Source organism: Copadichromis virginalis, linkage group LG19 (assembly GCF_057382275.1).
Source record: "Copadichromis virginalis isolate Kocher_CV1m ecotype Utaka linkage group LG19, C_Virginalis_male_GT1.1, whole genome shotgun sequence".
Classification (NCBI taxonomy): domain Eukaryota; kingdom Metazoa; phylum Chordata; class Actinopteri; order Cichliformes; family Cichlidae; genus Copadichromis; species Copadichromis virginalis.
Window position 1 is genome coordinate 34,819,156 of NC_140636.1, and position 22,933 is coordinate 34,842,088.

The 22,933-nt window shown below is 43.1% G+C and overlaps 1 protein-coding gene across 2 annotated transcripts in view; it reads right to left on the reverse strand.

The window, feature by feature from the left end:
• Positions 1–948: 948 nt before the first annotated feature.
• The window catches only part of LOC146686668 (signal-induced proliferation-associated 1-like protein 1), a 37,370-nt gene continuing 15,385 nt past the window's right edge, over positions 949–22,933 (reverse strand). The window contains exons 2-21 of one of the 2 annotated variants that reach the window (XM_085442038.1): positions 20,090–21,783; positions 19,835–19,965; positions 18,543–18,731; positions 18,206–18,380; positions 16,385–16,485; positions 15,977–16,134; positions 10,836–11,415; positions 9,436–9,710; positions 9,067–9,318; positions 8,819–8,962; positions 8,554–8,708; positions 8,389–8,471; positions 7,662–8,080; positions 6,627–6,833; positions 5,849–6,011; positions 4,641–4,842; positions 3,675–3,824; positions 3,344–3,476; positions 3,001–3,079; positions 949–2,904 (exon numbers count right to left, since the gene is read on the reverse strand). In XM_085442038.1, coding sequence (XP_085298164.1) covers positions 2,761–2,904; positions 3,001–3,079; positions 3,344–3,476; positions 3,675–3,824; positions 4,641–4,842; positions 5,849–6,011; positions 6,627–6,833; positions 7,662–8,080; positions 8,389–8,471; positions 8,554–8,708; positions 8,819–8,962; positions 9,067–9,318; positions 9,436–9,710; positions 10,836–11,415; positions 15,977–16,134; positions 16,385–16,485; positions 18,206–18,380; positions 18,543–18,731; positions 19,835–19,965; positions 20,090–21,581 — 5,232 coding nt within the window. In that variant the 5' untranslated portion in view covers positions 21,582–21,783 and the 3' untranslated portion in view covers positions 949–2,760. Of the gene's footprint in view, positions 2,905–3,000; positions 3,080–3,343; positions 3,477–3,674; positions 3,825–4,640; positions 4,843–5,848; positions 6,012–6,626; positions 6,834–7,661; positions 8,081–8,388; positions 8,472–8,553; positions 8,709–8,818; positions 8,963–9,066; positions 9,319–9,435; positions 9,711–10,835; positions 11,416–15,976; positions 16,135–16,384; positions 16,489–18,205; positions 18,381–18,542; positions 18,732–19,834; positions 19,966–20,089; positions 21,784–22,933 lie in introns of both variants that reach the window. The other variant, XM_085442036.1, reaches the window with a different exon arrangement.

The window sequence follows — 22,933 nt, forward strand, 5'->3', positions numbered from 1 at the left end:
GAACGGAAAGTACAAGCCATGAAAATAGAAGATGATTTTCTGGGTGAAAAGTCATGATGATGTTGATCTGATCTATGTATAAAATGTACCGGTGATGCATGAAGGGGCGTCAGTAAACAAACCCTGATGTTATAAAATAATTGTTTGTGCCTTAGTAAGTCGAAGATCAATTGCTGTTTTCAGTGATCTTCCCACGTGTGAATTAAAATCTTCGTTTGACTTCACCCGGCCGGACCAGTGTGGTTATTTTTCGATCACCTCTTGTACCCTTCCTCAATTCATGAATCTTAACAACAGTAACAAAGTATTTGCACTTGGTTACCAGCTCTCTGGCAGGTTTAAGCCATTCAAAGCAGCACATCACTTGTAAAGATGTCTTATTGGTTAAAAATAATAGAGTGCTACCAAACATTAAAAAAAGACACCACCATCCCTTATTTTAATTTTACAATACAAAAATAAGCATTAATATCTATTCTATTTCTGCAGTCGCTGATTAAAAACAGGCAGAAATAGATTACATCTTCAGTTATGGCATGAACTCAGAAGGTCATTTTAATAATAGCAGGTTTGATACAGAATAACTGCTATTTGAATGACTAAACATCCAAACAGGCCTAAATCACACCAATCACCTGCTGGATGCATAATGGTCCACGTCTCCGCCCTGCCTTCTCTCAGGATATCCTGATCAATCAATCTGTCCCACGCAGCCCTGAATGTGTCTGGACAACCGCCTTGTGTAATCAAGCTTGAGTGGAAAAACAGCACCTCTCTGTTAATCACAATGCAACAGCGGGCAGCCACAAGGCCGCCAACAGGTATCCATTTACTCAAAGCCACCTCATATAACCCCCAGCAGTTGTGCTAGTTTCCTATTTTGCTCTTGTTGATGAATGGCATGTCTAAATCGCAGTACATTAGTACAGACCACTCAGCAAGACAAAGTGTAATTGAACAAAATATCTTTAATAGATATAAACTTTTTTTGTGTGTTTGTTTTTACACATCACAGCTCAATGGAAACAGAATCACATGCTGACACACATGTTAAGAATGAAGGCATAGGGGCAATCTGCTACCGTACGGGCCTACGACTCATTTTGTCTGAGTCCGGCTTGTGGTTCCACTCTGCACTAGCAAGTAAAGCAGAAAGACATCAAAAATAACTGTAAAAAATAAGAACGAAGGTGCGATTTTGATGAATATTAAACTCTCCTTATATACAGTTGCACAGCATCAGGGTACAAAAGGAAATAGTTAAAGTATGAGGCTTAAATGAGGACTGAGCTCGGTCATCTGCAGATCAGATTCTGTGTGGGCTTTCGCGCAGATTTACAGAAGTACAGAAAACTGTAGCTGGGATTTCAGGATTTACACAGCATCTTATCTGCAATAATATAACAGTACCAACTGACTCCATCCAAAGTTTTAGGGATCAGATTGAGGCATTTTAGCGTGCTATGGGAGGAAAAGGATGTGAGCTCACTGTAGTAGTATTTTACATCTTGTCAACACTAAGTGGCGCTCTCAAATCAATCCACTGCAGCAGGCAAACGTTTTTAGGATTAGAAATATCAATATGTTCTCTAGCACTGTACTCTGGATCAAAAGTTACCCGGCTCCTGCTGGAAACGTTTGAGTCAAAGGATACATCTTGTCACGTAGGAAACCATTACTTGTATATACTGTCCATATCTAACTGCATATGGCTGTTTTGCTTTTCTTGGCCATCATCTTTGACATAAATACTCTTTACATTATTATATCAAGGGAAGGCATGAGAAAAATAAATGTGAACATCACATATTTACAATAATCTGAATAAGTGACACTGAATTGTCGATTTCTATCTTTATGGCACCCATATTGTGTTTGTAATATATATATTTTTATATCTTTTCATGTGACCAGTAGTCCTATACAAGTTTTACTTGCAATAACCCTCGCTACACTTGCACAGTCTTTTACATAAGCGATACAGACAGGCACTCGACCTTACAGTGTTTACAGTATGTGCTATGCAAAGGGTCTGTCTGTCTATCTGTGCCTACCTACCAACACTAACCATCAAAAATGCAACTCCCATCCTCTCTTATAGTATTTACTTCACCTTTTTTCTCTTTGTTAGTAATACAAAAATAATCAGATCAGTGTTGTTATCTGTGAACTGGGAAAACTGGAGAATGTCTTAACGGCAGCACATTTACAGCACACCTGTCAATTAAGATCAGGGACTATATTCAGCAACTCTTGAAGAAATTTTAATTTGTGTTAGAGTTTTTTGTTTAATTGGAAATCCGTTCACTTAAAATTAGGTTACAGCTGGGGAGCTAAACAGTGACTTTAAATCCCTTTAGGTTTGGGTTAGCTTTGAAATCGTGCTCTCGCTTTCTCTGACATGCAGGAATACCAACAGTCCATTCAAGGGGGGGGGGAAACAAAAACATTATATTTTATGAGCTCCTAAGTAAGGGAGAGCATGCCGATGAAAACTGACACACAGATACGCCGCTGCTCTTTTTTGTCTATCACCCTGGATTCTCCTTTGTCTTTTGTGGTCACTGTTCAAACAGATCCATGAGGCTGAGGAAGGATGATGTTTACATCCATGTTGGCACTAGTTTGTAACAGTACAAGAGCGACACTGTTTTGTTTTTTTATGTGATTCTGCTGTGCACCGAACATTACTGAAGAGTTTGAAATCAGCTTGAGTAGTGGTTATTCTCCCAGTGGAGAGCAGGTCAGCAGCAGCGTGCATCAGTTCATGTCGATGGTGTTAAAGACCCACTCTGTAAACTTCTTCAGCTTGGCGGAGGCGCTGTAGGACTCCTCGAGGAGACGCTGGTTGTCCTCTCGCAGGCCCTCAATTTGAGCTTGTAGTGATGCCTTGGCATCCTTCTCCTAATGGTTACAAAAGGCAGGTTCATACTTAGATTTTGCATCTATGTTTGAGGCTGTGCCGAAGAGGAACAGGATCAATCTAGCATCACAAATCACCTTCTTTAGGTCCTCCTGTAGTGCCTTCACCATGGATTCTAGCTGGCTCACTTTCCCCATCAAACAAGCTGGAGTCTCTCTGTGAGAGGAAAAAGCTTGACATTAGCTGGGACCAACATCTCACCTTAAATGATGGGTAAATGTTTCTTAGTCCAGTCTTTCTCAGTGATGGTACATGTAGCTTAGCAATCCCCAACAAACACTATTGTACTACTGGCAGGATTCATCGGTGATGCAGTGGTGTGCGATTTGCGGAAAATCAGTGTTTTTGGTGGCACACTTCTGGAAAAACCAGTGGATGAAAGCAAACATTGGATCTAGGCCATGACCTGAGGCCTCTCACCCTGGCGAAGGCTGTCTCAGTGGAGCCGCCTGAGGCTCGGCCTGCTGGGGACTGGTGGCTGCTGCTGCTGCTGCTGCTGCACTCTCAGCCATGGAGTTCTCCTCCTGGGCTGCTAGGAAAACCAGCCTCTGCTCTGATGTATTAAAAAAAAAATGTTATGTTATCTGACCTAAACAGAGAACAAATACAGTGTAACAGTGCCCTCTTCTGATAAAAAATTAAGATAGCAGGTGGATTTCTCTATTACAAAACTAACTTAACCTTCACTTCAAATGTCTTTTTGTTGGTGGTTTGTTTTTAAGGATGAAATGAAAACATGACGCCTGGTTACCCTCAAAGGCCTTGGCAGCATCTACCAGGTGGGCCCAGTCAAGCGGGCCATCTGCCCCCGTGTCAGGCAGGGGCATGAGGACAGGCTCTTGCAGCTGTTGTTTCTTCCCCTCTTGGTCCAGCTCTGAACTGTCTGGGGCTGACAGGTCTCCTGGGAAGGAAAAGAACACAGTCAAACACAATGAATGAGATTCGTATCTGTTTTTAGGGGGCTGAAGATGGGAAACTTTATAGTCAATGCTTTTAGCACGGCATGGCCAAAAGACTTTTTCCGTAGCAGTGTGCTTAGTGTGTTTAAGCTTTTATTCCATTATCTGCAGATTTACCCATACTGTATATACAGTATTGTGTAAAAATCTTTAGCCACCCTCATATCTTTAGATTTTGTTGGGAAAACTGGAAATGGATGCGAAGAGGTATGCAAACGTACATGGTAATACAACATATAAGGCAAAAAAAGAGTTTGTACAATTCTAACAAGCTTAAAGTTCCAATAATACTTCGCATGACCACTTTTATTCTTCAACACAACTCTTTTAGACAAGCTTTCCTCTCATTTCTTTAAGTATCCCTCGGGAATAGTTCTCCGGGCTTCTTGGTGGACATTAAAAGCTCTTCCTTAGATGTCGGCTACATTTCTGTTCTGTTCTCTCTCAGGATGATCCTACACTGCTTGCGTAATGTTGAGCTCTGGGGAGGACATTCTTTTTCAATCCAGGTTTGCTGAAGACATCTTTAAAAAATTACAACAAAGTCAGGCTCCTTGGAACAAAAAGAAAGGGTTGGCTCAAGACTATTGCACAGTAGTCCATCTGCTCCATTATGAACAAGAGGCAGCACATAACGAACCATGTTTGAGTTAGAAGGTTTTTTAACGTGGGAAACTCTTCCCGATTCCTGATGCGGATGCGTAAACCACTACGCTTTGGAGCCACTACAAGTTCAATCACATAAACTAGATGTTTACCGAGGGATTTGTGCGATGCTCGCCGACTCGGTCCGTGGCGGGCGATGGGTGAACGTGGCATGGTGGAACAGGAGAAAAGAAGGTCAGTAGGCGTTTCACGCTGTCCACTAGAGGACGGCTCCCTCTGCCCGCTGTAAATGCTCTCATCAGACAGGGTTCTCTGAAGGGAACGTCGACTGGGTGGGGGGCCTGGAAACAACGGCTTCACGAAGGGATGGAAGCAGACGAGAAGACTCAGGTAAAAAGCGAGAAAAAGAAAAACTGCATGAAAACACTGAAGGGTTTTTATTAATATTCTATTGGGGTTGTGTCATATCATATTGTCCGTGATAGTAATAATAAACACTTTTTAGCAGGGCTTTAAACAGCTGGTTAAAAACCTCAACCCAATATGTTATATCCCAGGTAGTTTCATCATGTGGTCTTGTGCGGCCCCTGAAGAGTTACAATATCAGGTTACATTAGCTGTTGTTAAACTAAAGTACTTTTTGTGTTTGTGAGAACCTTCACAGACATAAAGTATTTAACAGATATTTTATATTTTGCTTACAACTTCCAGGTTACCTAACATGCTATTGTGCTTACATTTGACTTGTGAAGCTTCGCTACTATGCAACCATAATACTGCTGGCACCTCGTTTTAAAACAGTCCTTGGTGAAATGACAAACACTACATGTCCTTACTTGGACTGATGATGAGGTGAAACTGATATTTTAAGCAGCACAAGATGAACATAATGTATACACAGAGACAGAAAACAAGCCTTAATTTGTTATCAAAGCAAATGTAGTGGTTTATTAGAGTGGTACCAGGAGCATTATCCATAATCATACAGTTACAGTAGCGGGAAAAGAGTAGAGCCTGACTGATAGCGATACTGTACCAATATTTGGTTGATTCAAAACGCTGATATTCTCTTATATCACCTGATTTTTTTTCTTTGACACAGGAAATGTAAACATATTTCTTTAACATTTCTTATGTGTAGTTATTTATTTACTCGTTTAAGAGCTGCCCGACTTTGCTTGGATCAGCATGTTGTTTTGTTTGTGGTGTTCCTAACAGTTGCGGAGTGCCATCTGGTGGACAAAGTATGATAGCACAGTTAAAGGGTGTTTCTTCAGTATTGACCACTATAAATGCTAATACCGACAGATCGTCAAATTGCTAAGTAATATAATAGCTTATCGAAAACATCTCCCTGTACCTTCTCTTCATTTGTAGTGGGTGGAGGGCTGTCAAGTGTGATGAGCTTCTTTAAGTCTTCCTCCAGGCTGGACTTCGCAGTGTGCCGCTGGGGAGACTGGGAGCCCCGGAGATTGGCCCTGAGCTGGGGTTGACCACCCAGCAAACCATCACTCTGGTGCCGTCTGAAGATTAACATAAAAAAAACAAAAAACAAAAACGAATTCAGGCAGAAATCTCTAGAAACGACAAAGCATGTCTGTGATTAGCAGCAACCAGTTCAAATGCTCAGAATGGCAATGGCAGCTGTAACTGTTCCCAAACCAAGCTGTTGGCGATCTGTAGTCGAATAAATTACTGATTTATTGCGCCAGGAAAAACCGGTTTGTGTGAAAACATTTACCACCAACACAAAAGATAGGAATCGGCTTTCTGACCAAATTCAATATGTGAGAATAAGAGTGCAAATTTTTTTTGTCTTCCTACAAACCAAAGAATATTGATCTAGAATATTACAGGGTACAATACAAAGCACCTTCAGAAAACTATAAATAAAACTGAATAGAGTTGAATTGATGTGGGAAAAAATAAAAACTCACCACACGGTGGCGCTGCTGACCAACTTTTTAAACAACACCTTTAAAATTAGCTGACCACTCAGTGAGACAAAGATAAAATATGTCGACATGATTGACAGCAGGATCCACTCTGCACTAAGTTATAATATTTTATCTGCATGCAATGGTGCTTTAGAAACAATTTTGAACAGATGTTTAGTAAAATAATTATTTCCATCTTACTTGCGAGTGCTGCCAAAATCCACCGAGTTAACAGTTCCCCCAGGCTTCCTCCAGCCAATGAGATACTTTGAGGTGGCTCCTTGACGAGGGTAGAAGCTCTTGGAACCTGGGGACTGGGAGTTTGAGGATGTGGGTGATGTGGGCACAGGAGCAGCCTCATCCTGGGGGGACATGGGCCTGCAGCCTGATGGACCAGAAGAGGCTGAGCTGGGGACAAAACAAAAAGCAAGGGCAGAAAAGTGTGACACAGCCTTACAATTTCATCAGTATCAAACACAGAGAGCAGACTGATTGAAAAGAAAATGCATTAGTGATGCATTTTCATTGCACTGATGTATTTTATTTTTCTTAATGTTTAACTATCAAATTACCTTAGTTACCTTTAATAAAGCTGAACAAACAACAAAGAGCCAGGCATCCTTAAAACCCATTAGTAAAGGTGTTCCTTCAATATATGTATCCAGATATCTCTGCAGACTGGATAAACCGATGAATTCATAAATATTAAATAAGAACACCGTGTCCTTGCACTTCATTTTCAGCTCTTTAAAATAGCATTCCTACAGAGTTTGACATTAATGCTTGAATTTTCCAACATCGAGTTTTGTGTCTGTGCACGAACTATAAAACAAAGCTGCCAATGTACAGGTCTGGTGGAGCCGAGTTATTTCTGGCTGAGTGAAGAAGAGAGGCAGGAAAGCTTTAGTTGATTCAAAGGAAGTGGGATTTAGAGGAGGGGGGAACAGTGCTGAGCTCACAGTCTGCATTTCTAGCAACTTCAAGCACTTCCTTTCTATCATGGATACCCAGAGACGGAGATACATGCAAATGCAAAACCACAGACACAGATATTTCATTCTTCCGCTCCCCCTTTGTTAGTGCCAAACCGCAGAGCTTTGGACTTCTTTTCAGCCGGGACAGTGCAGGATATATCTGGACTACAATGAATCACTGTCTGTTTAATGAAACACTGATGCAAAGGATCAGATTCCTAGACTGCCTATGTAGCTAAATTCTAACAGAACAGCAGCACACCTGGAGTGGGCGGCGCCATCACTTGGGCTATAGGAGCCGCTATCGGGACCAAGTGGCAAGGATAAGGGGCTCTTCCCTGGGATCTCGGTGCCTTGAGAGATGACAAGACAGTCTGGAGTTGGAGGTGAAGTGTCAGCGGCCATCTGGCCGTCTGGTGGCTCATCCTGCCAAGGGATTTTGTCTTTTGCCATGAAGGCACCAGTGGAGGAAGCCGTGCTGCTCTGCGTGGCAGTGAAGGAGGTTGCGTCAATGCCGCTGTCGCTGGAGGTACCCTGAAGATAGCCACTGAGATCCAGTTCACTCCGCACTCCGGAACGGGAGCCAACTTCGTACCACTTCTCGTCGCTGTGGGTGGAGCTGGAGGCGTTGCTTGACAGTGTGTTGCTGCTTGACTGGCTGGATGAATAGGGAGCATCTGCCTGTTACCAGATGAGAAATCTGCGATCAGTTTCTAGATAGAAAAACAGGACATTTTGCTGCAGCGTTCCCCCAAAGACTGTTTGTTTTTTGTCACCTCCCATAACTCCTCATGCTGCGATCATATTTACCCCAATGTTGGAAACATTTTAATTAGTGTGCTTAGCGTAGATTGGTTCATGGCACACAAACTTTAGCTCACAGTCATACGATGCTAACTGTGATTAAACAGCAGACCTCTTGTTAGCACAGGGCCTCCTTTATCAGTTCAGGAAGGAAATTACATGTGGTGGTGTTGGCTATCACTCACCTTGGTGCTCTTGTTAGGAGACACGTGGCTGCTCTGCTCTGACGGCTGAAGTCGAGGAATCACCACCTTGGAAACCACGGTGTCTAAGATGTACGGAAAATTTAGAGCCCATAATGCAAAACATGTTTTTTGATTTACCAACACTGAGGTAGGAGTTCTGCCTACCTGAGCTGGGTTTGTCCCCTGATCTGCTAGCGGGATCACCCTCCCCAGGTCGTGACCATCCAACACCTGAGCTCGACGATACTTTGATCCCATTGGCGCCCTCACCTGCCACATGGCGCACAGATGAAACGGGGGACTGGCAGTTGTTATTAAACCTGAAGAGACATAAAAAATGTTATCTATGTTGCTGTGTAGCACACATCAAGTTTTAAGAAAATATATATTTATGAAATTTAGTCTGCATAATTTGTAGCGATGAACTCACCCGTCAGGCATAGACTTTTGCCTCCAGTGGGTGGAGGCCATGGTGTCTGTGTAGGAGAGACTGGAAGGGGAGTTTGTGTTGTGCAGTGTGCGTCCCATCACAATGGAGCAGGCAAGGGCATAGTTGTCATTCCCTGGGGAATATCTGTGGACACATATGGATGCGATTAAAGACATATGTTACAACCAGACAGAAGTTAGCTCTGCATGTCTGCAAGTTTCATAACAGCATTATCGTTATTATGTGACCTTTTGGGGTTGAGCGGTCGACCATCGCTAGACACACTGCGGGGAATAGCAGCAGGATTACTTAAGTCTGTGGGCGGGGCCTTGATGAGGGTTCCTCCAATGCCAGCAGCACGCGTTTGAGGGCTGGATGAGGTGCGTGGCCACTTGGTGTTGTTGTTTGTGGAGCGAAAGGGAAACTTTAACTCATAGGGCATGCCTTCTTTGTGGTTCTTGTAGTCCACAAGTGGCATGTGGTAGATTTCTGAGCAGCCTCTGTTGGCACATGAAGCAATCGCAGTCAGAATACTTTAAGGATAGCTTCAAAAGCCACAAACCAACACATCAACTACAGTCTCTCTTGTATCCATTTGTGACTTATATCCACAGTACCTGCGTGGCGTTGAGTCTTCATGTGGAGGAATGATGACCACCTTTACAGTGACAGAGGTTCTAAGAAGATCAATCATTTGCTCGTGGGACAGCGAGGCCACGGACACCTTGCAAATCTCCACTAAGCGGCTGCCCTGCCTGAGCCCAGCCTGCCAGGCATAGCCGTAGGGCTCCACCTCTGCTACGATCCCCTCGAAGTTGACATGAAAGCCCAGCTGGCCCAGGGCGTTACGACGTAAGGTCATCTCTGTGGTTTGGCTTCCCTTGGTCAACAACTAGAGAAAAGACGGTGTGAAAGATCAAGGTTGAGTCAGAAAGGTGGTGAAAAAAAAAGGGTGGATGAAATGTATTGTTAGTCACAAGCTGACGCACATATGTCAATAACATAACACGCATATCATAATGCATTTTTCTGCACAGTTAGCCTGATCCATGGCTCCAAGGGTTGAAGAAAATTTTTTGAGCAATCCGGTTAAAATTTCTTATAATTGGTGTCTGTCAAATTTTTCAATTTTTCGGCCCTTTGAGCACCACATGGGAAATGCTAATTTGTTCAGTATTTCCAAAAGAAGAGAGCAAATTCTGCAGGTGATCTCTATAAAACTGGACGAGCAATGTCAAAACAATCCAGATGAATCTGGATAAAAAGCACCATAGGCTTTTACAGATCCTGTATATGCCTTTCTTTATTGAGTTCACCAAGTAGAAAACAGTGGTCTGAGTTTTGGATGTTAAAAAAAGAAGATGAAGAAGAAAGAGCTCTTTCCTGTACTGTCAGCAGGAAATCCTTTTTTACTTTATCATTAAGCAGAACTGCAGTGTCTGATGAATGATTGAAATATCCCATCAAAAGTGCCGCTTTATCTAGACCACAAGGAAACCCTCAGTAATGATATGAATTAAACTACTATGCATTATGCTTGGCATGACTTTTAATCACAGGGTCAGTGCAGCATCTGTGGCTTTCTGGTGAGTCCATAATTTCAGGCTACGCCCTTATGTTGCTGTAATCATCAACAATAGTTTTTTTTTTCAAGCTACTGTTGTCAGGGAAGTGGACAAAGGGAGAGTGTGTCCTAACACTTAAAAAGACTTCACCAAGCACTTTTTGGCTGCATTATTGTTCACATACACAGTGACTCACAGACTGGGACTGGTTAGCTGGGTGATTTGGATTTTTACTAGATGATACTAGAAGATAACCAGCTAAAGAGTAAATGTGCTGATATAAAAGTAAGAATGCTTTCACGATAGTCACAGCTCAAAGCATCTGTGTGTGTGTTTATTACAAGATGCTTGTCAGAGGTGCACTTTTTAAGGCCTGCAGCCTCTGATATCTGCAGCAGATGGTGTATGCTATACACATGTGTGGCTACAGAAGGTAACGGTGCCCCACTGACCTCCAGTCTTTTGACAACCTCTCCAAAGTCCTCCGTGTTGTTATTAATGGAGCGCAGCGATACGCTCTCACCGCGCTCATAGTAGATCTTCATAGAGGCGGGGCTCCCGGTTGACCAGCCAATCACATCGCGTGTGGCACAGTTAAACACGACCGCTTTGGCCTCTTGATCCAGCAGGATGATGAAGTCGTTTGAAATGGCCAACAGGCACTCGCGTTCAGCCCCGGCTACTTGATCTTCGGCATGAACCTGCCAGGTTATAGCCCCGAGGCTCCGTAGCTCCGCCCCGCTGTACGGACGCACCTTCTCCCGCCGTTTGTGTGCCAGAGAGATGAAGGGGAACTTCCCAGAGGGTTCCACTGATGTACTGGTCACGTGTCGCTCTGCCAAATCCCGCAGATACTCCTGCCGTGTCCGTGTTGCCATGGCACCAAATTTATTTGACTTATGAGCTGCGTTCTCAGCGTTGATGACTTTGGCCAAAAGGAAGTCCCTGAACACAGTGGACTTGGGAAAGGTCACGCCTTTCGGGATTGGTGGGCCAAAGGAGGGAACGTCCTGGGAACGGGTGACGGCCACACTGCAGAAGAAAAAGAGAAAAAGAAGTTTTAAATACTCAAGAATTCATATTCTCTGGACTTTCCATTAGCAAAATTGTCAAGAAAGACAGCTGTATGTTTTGTTCCAGTTATAGATTCATTATGCATTCATTTTTAAAGGTTGCCATGACAGCGATATACTTTTCTGTAAACACTGGGACACCATGAGCAACGTTATGGCTTTAAAGCAAGGGTGGGGAACTCCAGGCCTCAAGCGTCGGTGTCCTGCAGGTTTCAGATATCACCCTGGTCAACATACCTGAATCAAATGATTAGTTCGTTAGCAGGCCTCTGGAGAACTGCAAAACATGTTGAGGAGCTAATTTAGCCATTTAAATCAGCTCCATTGGATCAAGAACACATCTAAAACCTGCAGGCTTTAAGGCCTGGATTTCCCCCACCCCTACTTTAAAGGAAGGGCATTAGTCTAGTCATGAATTCCGAACTGACCAATCAGAATGCATTACAAGAATGCAAGTGTTTTGATGGCAAAATTTTCTTCCTGTAAGAAAAAATCCCAAAAGAAAACCAAAGGACACGGAGGAAGGAAGTGTTATTATGCACTGATAATTAGTTTTTGTTTCTTTGAGTTGGGGTTAAGGTCCAGAAGCAGGTATAAATAATTATTTCAGCCTTTTAGCTTCATTGACTCCTTATCATTGCGCACTATCTCCCAAGCGGCCAGGCTGAATTTCTTTGTAGCCAGATTAACAGAAAGTAGAATGATACCCCAGGATTGGCTCTGGTAAGGATGAGTTTACTGCATAAGCATGTATATTCAATTATTTTAAAAGGCATTTTAAAATTGCATATAACTTTTTTTTTAAAACACATTCATAAAAAGTGGAGTATAGAATATGCATATGCAAAGATAAATAGACTGAATTAACACAACACAACATACAGTTTACTGTATGGTTACCTCACCTCTGACCTTTGCTCTAAAAAGGAGGGTGTTCTAATTCCTACAGGCAAAGCTCGCGTCTTGTCCACTGCTCATATTACATTTCTACACAATGGCCGTTTGAGTTAAATTACTATCAATTAGTAACTGTGTGGCGATGCTGCCTTCTACATGTTCTTCATTAGAAATCTGGGAAACTTTACAAGAAAAACCTTTCAAAAGACTTTAAACTACCAATGAGGAAAAAAACTTGTCTGCCTTCTTCCTTTATATAAGTATAGGGGCTATATATAGCTATAAGTGCATACGTGCATGTACACTAAAAACCGAAAAAACTAAGACGTGGTCTCGGATAAGCTACTTTGACAGTCCTGACAAAACTCCATCCAGCCCATTAAACAGATAACACAGCCTCTGCCTGTAGCAGAAATGCTGCAAACCATGGCCGACTGCACTCAGCATATAAATGCTATACATCCAATCCTAGATGACAAGCCAGCTCCCAGTGATGACACCCTGCCACTCTCTGCTACATCATGGTATATGGAGGAGCAGCACTGTGGCTCTGGCTCGCAAGCACAAACAAAGATCATTTCCTAAACAAAGATCTGGTTACGCAATCCTGCCTCGCTGGCCCCGTGTGACTTTGAGGCAGCGGTTGAAAGCAGCAGATTAGCACCCCGCTGGCCCCAGGCCACTTACTCCTTTAATGCTCCGGTTTGGCTCAATATGACCTGAGAATTATCCAGATCTCAGCAGCAGGCAATGACAGGCTATTAATAACTAGATGACTCAACAAATAAAAACATGCCCTTTATTAATAGAGATTAAAGAGGCAAATGCATTGTATTATAGTAAAGGGAAACAGGGGAGGAAAGAATCTCTTCATGTAAAACAAAGTTTCAAGCTAGCATATATGATGTGCAACAATTTAAGGAAGGAGTGTGAAAGGGAGGGCTACTGAGCAGCTGAACTGTAAATCCCTGCATCAGGTACTCTTGTATGGTTTTGACCACCACACCATAGCATGCTGAACTCAACACAAACATGTGTAACTTACCTCCTGTCTTCATCAAAAAGTAACCAAGCTCTTCAGATTACTGCATCGAAACACTTATATTCAATCAAGGCGGTAAACAAACTGTGCCGATGCTAACTTAATTCTTCCTTGTTCCTATAATACAACACCCAACATAAACCACGCAATACTGTGTAGCAAATCCTTGTAACTGAGTTCTCGTGTCCAGACTCTTTTTTTCTCCCCCCTTAAACCATCAGGGGAAGGCATCCAGGGAAAGACTTGTGACAAACAGTCAGGAGTGAAGTCTTAACACATGGTGCCTCAGTCCACACAGAATATGAGTTGAATTCGAAGACTGAGATTGTGCGGATGATTCTTGCGTAGGGTAGCAGGATTGTCTTCAAGGATTCGGTGTCTTGGGCCTCTCCATTTCTTCCATAAGGTAAACAACAAAGATTTCTCTCTTTCTTTCAGAGTATAAACTAAAAGATGAACCCTTTATGCAAAAAGAAAAACAAACGAAAGCAGCCACGAGTCAATGAGATGGAGTAGCTCATCAGAAAAAAAGAAAAGTCAGCACGGAGAAGAAAAATAAAAGGGCTCGAAATAAATTAGCCCAAATATGACGCCGCCGTGGCTGAACAGACAGAAGGTTGGCTCGACCTGTCTGCTCCTCAGGTTGGCTCTGTGAGCTCTGAGAAACACTGCTCTTAACAGTCCTCCCCACTCACATGCATGTCCATTGAGGAGAGCACTTCATGTGCATGGCGCTAACTCCTTCAGACCACTCCAACTCATGCTGCCCAAAGGCAAAGTGGCAAGCAAGGAAAGGAGGGGGAGGGAGGGTTGAGACTTGTATTTATATGAGTGTGTGAAGAGTGAGTCTTTGAGTGAATTAGTGTACGGCGGGTGGGGGGCAGTGTGTGCAAGTGAGCATGAGAAAGAGGTAAAAGGAGAAATGGGAGTAGGGGAGCGAGTGGGAGCAACTACATGTGTATAATATCTGTGTGTTCAAAGCACAGAAAGAGCATGTGCAGTGGGGTAGAAACGCATAAGTGTCAACGCCACACAGCTCCACGGGAGAACCCCCATCAATGTGACAGCTACTGCACAAGTAATTTCTTCTATCTGACAATAATCAAACTAATTCACACACATACAGATGTGCAGTGGAAACGCAGCTCACGAAGACGGGACAGCAGCCAGGCAACAGGCTTTTATGCCTTCCAGTCAGTGCTTTTGTCTTAATGCTACTGTAGCTACCTGCATGAAAACACATCTACAAGCTCTGAAAAGTGGTGTGGAGCTTTTAAGAGTCCCATAAAAGGATCCGGTCCCAGACAGAGATGCGAAGCCAAAATCAGATTTTCATTCAACGTCACTGCTGAGGTTCGTCAGTTTGACCCACTTAAAATTGCAATGCATCTCGTTTTCACTGCACATGCTCATACACTGCCAAAGCATCGTCATTCAGCATAAAATTCTGCTGTCTGGTCTCAGACACAACCTGCTTTGCAAAGATATGCACAAGGTTTACTTTATGTAATTTATGTACATTAATTTATGTTAATGTATAACCACTACCTTTGAGGAGGCTAAACCTTGTTAAGGACTCTGCAGGTCCAAAGCGATGTTCTGTGCCTTTGAGCCTAAAGATCATGAAGGATCACACCAATAATCTTGCAGCAAAGCTACTTCCTCTTTTTAAGAAACAGCAAATCACAGAACAGGAAAGCACTGACTGCGAAAAGGAAGAATTAAATATTTTCACCATAATTTGCTTAAAAATAACATCCAGTGACTTTTGATAATTAACAGAAAATATAGCTCCTCATCTATAACATTGCTCATGTATTTATATTGCAGCACAGCTGCCTCTAGACAGAGGAGTGATAAGGGAAACGGGCCCATTTCTTTAACCTAAGCCATGGTCACACCAGTTAACAAATTCATCTTGGCCCAGTCCCCAGAAATACCATAAGCTATGATTGTATACTCAGAGTATATATACTCTGAGTATACAAAAAAATGGTTAAAGTACACAAGCTTAAGTAGAAGATGAGGTCGTACTGGACGGGGCTCCCTGGGATCTGTTTGTTAGAAAGTATGTGAACCAACACACTGTGCTGAAATCCATATTAAAACTAAATATGAGCATGTGCTCTGATTCAGTATCAGATTTATCAGGGAAGAATACCCCTTTGTCCTTGATCTGTATAAACACTTAATTTGGTTCCAAGCTAGACTTTAGTTTCCTTAATTCAGTTAAGGAAACTAAAGTCTAAAGTCAGTCCTTTGTTCAGCCAGCTTTATTCCTCTTTTGATGATCTTCCCCCTCACAACAAGACAGCTTGAGATATAATACATAAAGGCTTGCTGAGGTATACTAGGCCTCTTTTAAAGAACCAGAAAGGGTACAATTAAAAGCAGAGTCACGAGCTTGTCAGCCAAGAGACCACAGTTGTTTTAAAACTTGTTTTCCCTTTATTGTCTTTTGTGAATTCTTTTCATTTTCAATTTCGGGTCAAGTTTAGGCACTAAAAAGTACTTGGTTAGTTTACAGATTCAAAACAGGCTGCTCATGTTTCATCTCTGCTGGTCACGCTTAAAGACCCACCTGTAGCATGTGCTGTCGGAGCAGGGGTTGTGTACTCGTACGATGATGAAGACATGTTGAAAGTGGGAGCGAATAGTCTTGGGAGTGAAAGGGTGAGCTCCGGGCTCCTGGAACACTATGGTCACTATGTCGTTCCCAATGTGCCGCTTTCTCAGCAACTAGTCATTGAAAAACAAGGAATTTTTAGAGAGGCGTGACAACTGAATGTAAAAGTCATACAAAGGATTTGGTACGTTCCATTTACTGGCATTAAAAAAAAACCACATTCTTTAAAATGAAACCTGATTCCTGAATGATAAGTCATAACATTCCTCTCTGATGTCTTTGTGGCGCAAATAAAAAGAAGTTTTTCCATTTCCGAAAACACAACTCAGGACATACCACGAAATATGTACTCCCCATCTTTACCTGCTGTTTGTTGTTGGGCGTGTAAGGCAGCAGAGTAGACACATGGAACATGATCTCATAATCCTTGTATGAAGTGTACAGGGAGTGAGTGCCCGTGGAATCTGCTGCAGGAAAAATAGGAATACAGTGTTCAGACTCATTGTATCGCTACTGCCATTCATTTTTCTTTTCAGTGCTTTTTTGTGCAAGACAGGATGCAATTTCACTGTAGCACAAACAGCTACACAATAGTCAGCTGTGGATCAATGTCAGCCTGTCAAAGCTAATGTTAATAAAGAGAACAATTAATTGTTTTACTCATGCATCCTGTAAGGGAAGCTCGTTACATTTTTCCCTGCCATTGCACAACAAAGGTCTAGAATTACTAAGCAGGGAAAAATAGGCCGAGACCACAATCGCAAAAAAAATAATAAACAAATATAGGAGCAGAGAGTTCAATGTGCAAATGTATGGAAGTTTAATTCATTTCCAGTGTTACAGCTGACCTGTCAGATTAATGTAAATAATAATTATTTACTATCACATTCTGATTAATCGAATGCCAACGTATTTATTGAAAATGTGCGCATCTATCTCATTTTTTTAAAATTTGCTGTGTGAGGCTGCAGATCTTTATTAAAGTCACGTACAGCACAGCCACCTGTGGGCAACAGACAAAATCTGAATTGTGGCAAAATACAAAATTATATTGAGTGAAACCTGAGCGTCATTATTACAGCACACTTCTCACATCTGTCTGAGTCACAATGGTAGTTTCATTTTGACATATAACATGTTATTTAATTGATCTGATAATAAAGAGAAGGTAGATTTGTGGCGTTTAAACACAGCTCTGCGTACACGTGCTGCTGGTTAAAGACCTGGAAACAGAGGATTCGAACCTGTCTGTATCAAATGTGTAAAAAAAAAGATTACTATATGCTCTAAGTCCACTTCTGCTCTGTTACATTAAAATAACAGTATAGGAAACCAGCAGTATGTGTTTAGGCTGAGAACTCAGTGAAGAGGGCAGAGGCCAAGCTTTAGCAATGCTAACCCCCACAGCTTTGAGCAATCCACCCATGGCAATTACATGTTAATTCTGATAACATCTCCCAATAAAATTCCAAATAAATCAACTCTCCTAGGAACAACTATCACAGCCATATCAGGCACAAAATAAGACATGCTTTTGTTTCAGCATTAAATAATTGCGCAATTTGCAGGAAATCACATGTATGATTCATTTAAATACACTCCTCCCCAAATTACGAGGTCTGAAAGAGGATTGTGTGTGATAAGCTCAGCTAAAATAACTCTGCCCATGCCTTTCAGTCAGAAACATCTTACGGCGTCTCTTTAGCAAATCCCAAAACAATTTTATTTGAAAGCCAAAAGTTTCGTACTATTGTAAACCAACAATAAATGTAGGGTAAATGATCTAGGGCCTCATTCATTCACCTAACGAATCTGTTTAGTCATGCCAGGCAACATAAAAGTCCTGATATAGTCACAACACATCAGGTGTCATTTTATTGTCTAGTGCCAGCACTAATAGACTGTTGTAGCGGGCATGTTGGTCAGAAGGAACAGAAAGTGAGATAAAAGCGGAGAAGATAAAGGCAAGATAAAGGGCCAAAGTTCAAAAACTATAAAGTGTAATATGAAGAAGGGGAAATCCAAGTCACCATTCACATCATGTCTTACTTTCACTACCAAAACGAAAGATATCTACACTCTTATATGCAATCAGTTTCAGTGATCAGCAGGTTTAAAGATGTGTCACAACTTAGTACTATTTACTGTGTGTGTCATCTATAAGTATGCTGGGGGAACTGTTACTTTTTGTGTCCAGCTGGGCTCTGTACTTGGTGAAGCCCCTGAGGCGAACCTTCTCCCCCAGCAGCTGGAGGAACTCTTCCAGGGCGGGACCGGCTACTTCGTTGTTGTACATTTCCTCCTCTGTGCTCTGCCCTGCTCGGCAGTACATCACTCCCACTTTTACCTGAAAACTCAGCTGGGAACAAGCAAAGACACAAACATGACAGTCAATTTATTTCTTTAATCTACTTCAGCAGTGAGCAGGTTGAATAAAAGAATTCCTATTCAGTTATTATAAACACACGTTGCAACACTTTAAACTTTCGATCCTTTGGAAAATTGTTTATTTTCCGCCTACCCCTTGTTCATCCAGTTTCATCAGCTGCTCAGTGACTTTGGGTGTGTTGAGAGCCAGTCTGAGGCAGGAGAGATCCAGCTCAGGCAAAAGATACTCCAGTACATCTTTAATGGGCAGACCTCGGCTGGTGCCATGCTTAGAGGTGGAAGGCACTGCATCTTCTAGTATAGAACCTCGAAGAGTTATCAGCTGGAAACGCAGAGATGAAGAACAGGAGATTACAGTGAGGAGCGCGAGAACCAAAGGAATGCACCTCAGGAATTTTTAATGCGCTTTGAACTCTTGGAGATGAAACACAGTGATAACAAAACATGCCTGCCCTGACACATGGAAGGAAACACAGGCTGCTGTGGTTCTTAAAGTCATAGCTGCCTCTTATTCAACCATTAAGAAGTTATGTGAAAACACAGAACAATCACAAAGTGCAACCGAGGAAGAAGAGGAGGTGGAAGGGCTTGTCTAAGCGCTCTGTGTACACAAAGTGTGCATTGTGCCGGGCTCTGGGACTGAGCTCAATCACTTGGCTATCATGAGCAGCTGGAACGGATGGAGACTTTCTCTCTCCTGCAAGCTTGAGGCTGTGCTGGGCTTGTTTTTACAATAGACCTGTGTTCCCCATGTCTAGAAGGTATGGTGGGGGTGTGCTTAGGTAATTCAGGCTAAAGTGTGGGGGTTTAATCACATGCACCTGTCCTGCCTCAGTCCACAACAAACAGCCCCAGGCAGATGCCTTTATCCACTGTCTGGGAATGCATGTCCATATAATCCCATAACGCAAAATTCAAAATCCAATATCCCAAGCCAAACACAGAAGACAGGGGAGCTAACACAACTACTAAATATGACAGTCTATTTTTACTGAAACAAAGACGTAAAGTTCTCCGCACAGCGGTTTTAGGTTGCTGACAGGCCTTGGAGGCTGGAGGATGAGCGCACTTCCTGAAGTTTCTTCACACATTGCTGATATTGTGAGACAGCTGAATAGCCCAGGGGTTGGTTGCATAACCAAAAAAAAACAAAAAAACAACCAAGGACTGAGACTTATTTTACCTTGAGCTGGTCTTCCTAATATGGGATGCATAGAGTTGTTGCAATAAACACACCTTCTATATGGTTATATAAGGTCTGTGGTGCATGTATGACACCCTAAATCCAAAGAAGCTTGCTTCACAGACAAGCAAAGTAATTTGTTTCCCAAACTGGTGAAATGCTGTGGGCATATTTTTCCACAGTAGACAGGAATAGCACGAAGTTACGCTGAGGTTCCATGCAGGACGGACACTATATCTGACCTCGCTGGTCCTGAAGATGACACGATAGTTATACTGCTGGCCATGCTCCTTGTCCTCCTCCAGCTTCTCTCTGCGCATGCTCACTGCTACTGGACCCAATGCCTCATCTAGCCCAAAGTAGTTCCAGTGATCTGAGGTAGAAGTAGTAGTACAATTAAAAACTGATCATGTATATTCAACAGCACTACTTCTTTAAACAATAAATCCATCTATATGCTATGACAGCTGTAATGAAAGCAGGTGAATGCATCTCACCCCTCAGGTAGAAGAACTTCCGATAGTAGTAAGCTCCCAGGTCCACGTGCTCCACAATGTATTGTTTGCCCTTGTCGCCGAGTGTGCTCGGGCCCTCCTTTGGTCCCTCAAGAACTGCTACTCCAGCATTGGTTAAGTGTGTGCTCACAGATGTTTCGTACAAGTTATTTTCCCCACTCAGGGTCCCTGAGCCACAGTTTCCAGCTCCGCCACCCACAAGCCCATGATATCCTGGCCCGTTAGCCCCCAGCTTGCGCCTCGCAATGCCATCGGCACCGATCTCATTGCGGAAGCAAGGGCAGCTTAGCAACATTTCGTTGCTTTGTTCATCTCCAGCATCCAGGCTGGGACTGTCCCTGGAATTGAGATCTTCCTGGCTTCCACTAGGAGAGCTATAAGGCAGGCTGTGGGTGGATGACAGAGTAGAGGTAGCAGAGGCCACGGCAGCGGCAGACGCTCCCGTGGTGGTGTTTTTCCTCTTGCCTGCAGTCTGCCGCAACTGAATAATTTCATTGAGGTCAAAAAGCATGCTCTGAACATCGTAGTGAGCGAACCCTTTCTGACACACCCAGGGCTTGAGAGGAGGGCCCGTGTCATCCGTTCGGCTGTCCTCCACATCAGACCCCGCTCTGGGGGAGTCGGACTCACCTCGCACGTTCCTAAGTTTACGGAATATAGACTCGCCTCCTGTTTCAGACTTTGTGCGTCTCTTTGGGGGCTTATCTCTGTCCTTCGCCTTAGGAGGATGACCGTCTGTGACATCCTCCTGAAGATCAAGAATCCCTTGCTTGGATGCAATATTTAGCATGTCCTCCAGTTTCTCTGGAGCAGGGCTACGTTGATCAACTTTGTCGCCTTGATAGCCCTTAAGCATTTCAAAGAAGCTGTCTCCAGCTACTCCATGTTGATCTATCGAGGAGGTGCTGCCATATTCACGGTGAAGAGGGGACAATTTGGCTCCCGATGATGGACCCCACTCCTCCCCACTGTCTCCACTGCCTTCCATCTCACCAACAGTCATGTCACTATTGCTGCGCTGGCGGATGCGTCTCTGCCGTGGGTTTCTATGTGCAGGACCTCTATAGTCTCCTGGAGCGAGGTAACGGGTGTCAGGGCTGTAATTGTTAGCCTGGGACTGGGCTCGATTCTTTAAAGTGTTGTGGATGTTACGCAGCATTGTTGAGTCCTGAGGGCTCATTATAGAGCCTAACTTTATGTGACTTTTTCCAGCTGAGGGCACAGCAGAGTTCTCAGGCTCCGTAGATGAATGCCACAGAGGCATCATAACGTCTTTCCTTGGGGGCCAGTCGGCCACACGAGCCCGTACACCCATTTTAGGCACTCCTGTGCTCACAGTGGCGTGGATGTTGTCAGTGCGGCTTGAAACAGGAACCCCATTGGCCATACGCAGGTGGCGGGTGTAAAACTCATCACTGGCGGGGACCGAACCCCCAACGGTACGCTCCATGGGTGGGTGCTTCAGGCTGGTCATTACATAAGTGCCAAAGGGAAAAGGCACTCAGCAGGTGAGCATGGCTGCCTCTGGGATGGGACACTGCTCTCTGACCTCATGAGCCATTTGATTGTCTGGATTAAGAGGCAAATTCACCTCATCAGCGCTCAAGACGGCTTTATGCCTCCTTACATGTGTCGAGACTGCCACACGGCATTTTCCACACTCCAAACACCCGCTCCTGGAAACAAAAGAGAAATCAGTAAGTGCATAGAGTAATATTCTAAAGAGCCATAAATGAATACGCATGATGAGTCACAAGGCTTTTTCCTGTCATAAATAAGACTGGAAATAAAGGAAAACAAGCAGTGTAGCAGATATTATTTAGAGCATTCTTTATATTTATTAATTAACACCACCTCTGCAGTACATTTTATATTAGTGTAAAATATCTACTCTCACGAATAGAGGGCATCTTTTCTTCCAACCTTTCCCCAAAAACCAAAAACAAAACACACAAGGACAGAAATATGCAAATGCTTATTTTCTATAAAAAGCAGTATATATGTGGGATGCACGGACCTGCCTGGAGAACAGAATGTGAATTCTTTTCTCTTTTTAAAAACCGGTGAAAATTCAACGGCACGTTCAATTTCAGATAAGGGAGCCTACTTTTCAAACCAATTTCAGCATAACCATTGTGGGGAAACACAGAAAGTCTGCCAAATTATAAAAAGAGGTTAACAGTGAGTGCATTTTTTTTTTTCCTTGAAAGTCGAAGCCATTTCCTTAATAAGATCATTTATGTAGATGGAACATGAGTGAGAGAACAATCTAAATATCTTCAGCTGGCAGACTTCTAGCTCACCCCTTCTCTGACATCTCCTCGAATGCCCCTTTAAATAGCCAAACATTAGTGATTTGTATTGCTTAGTCGCACTTGTCAGGATCATATATGCCAAGCTGCACATCAAAAAGCAAAGTGGCCCTTTGAAAGTCATCTGAAAAGTGGGTGATGATCCTCTGCCTGACAAATCAGGCCAATTTGGCAGTGAGACACTGAGGGAGATTAAGGCTTTACTTTCACTTGGCCCTGACTGGCTGTGGCTGTGATCACATTAGCCACCAGCAACGAGAGCACTGTGACGGTCCTATAGCACAGCCACCTTCACACTGCATCAAAACATCAGGAGCAGCTCAAAATCATGCAGTCCTTAGCAGAAAGAAGGCCCTCACCTTTGTCTAAACCATACAGAATTAAGGAAATGGAAGCATTTCATCAAAGGCAACAAACTACAATGTATGTGAAAGTGGTGCACAGTATCACGTGACCGGCAACGTTGCCACAGTGGCACAGTTAAGTGAGAGATGGGCCAAATATTCCCTAGATG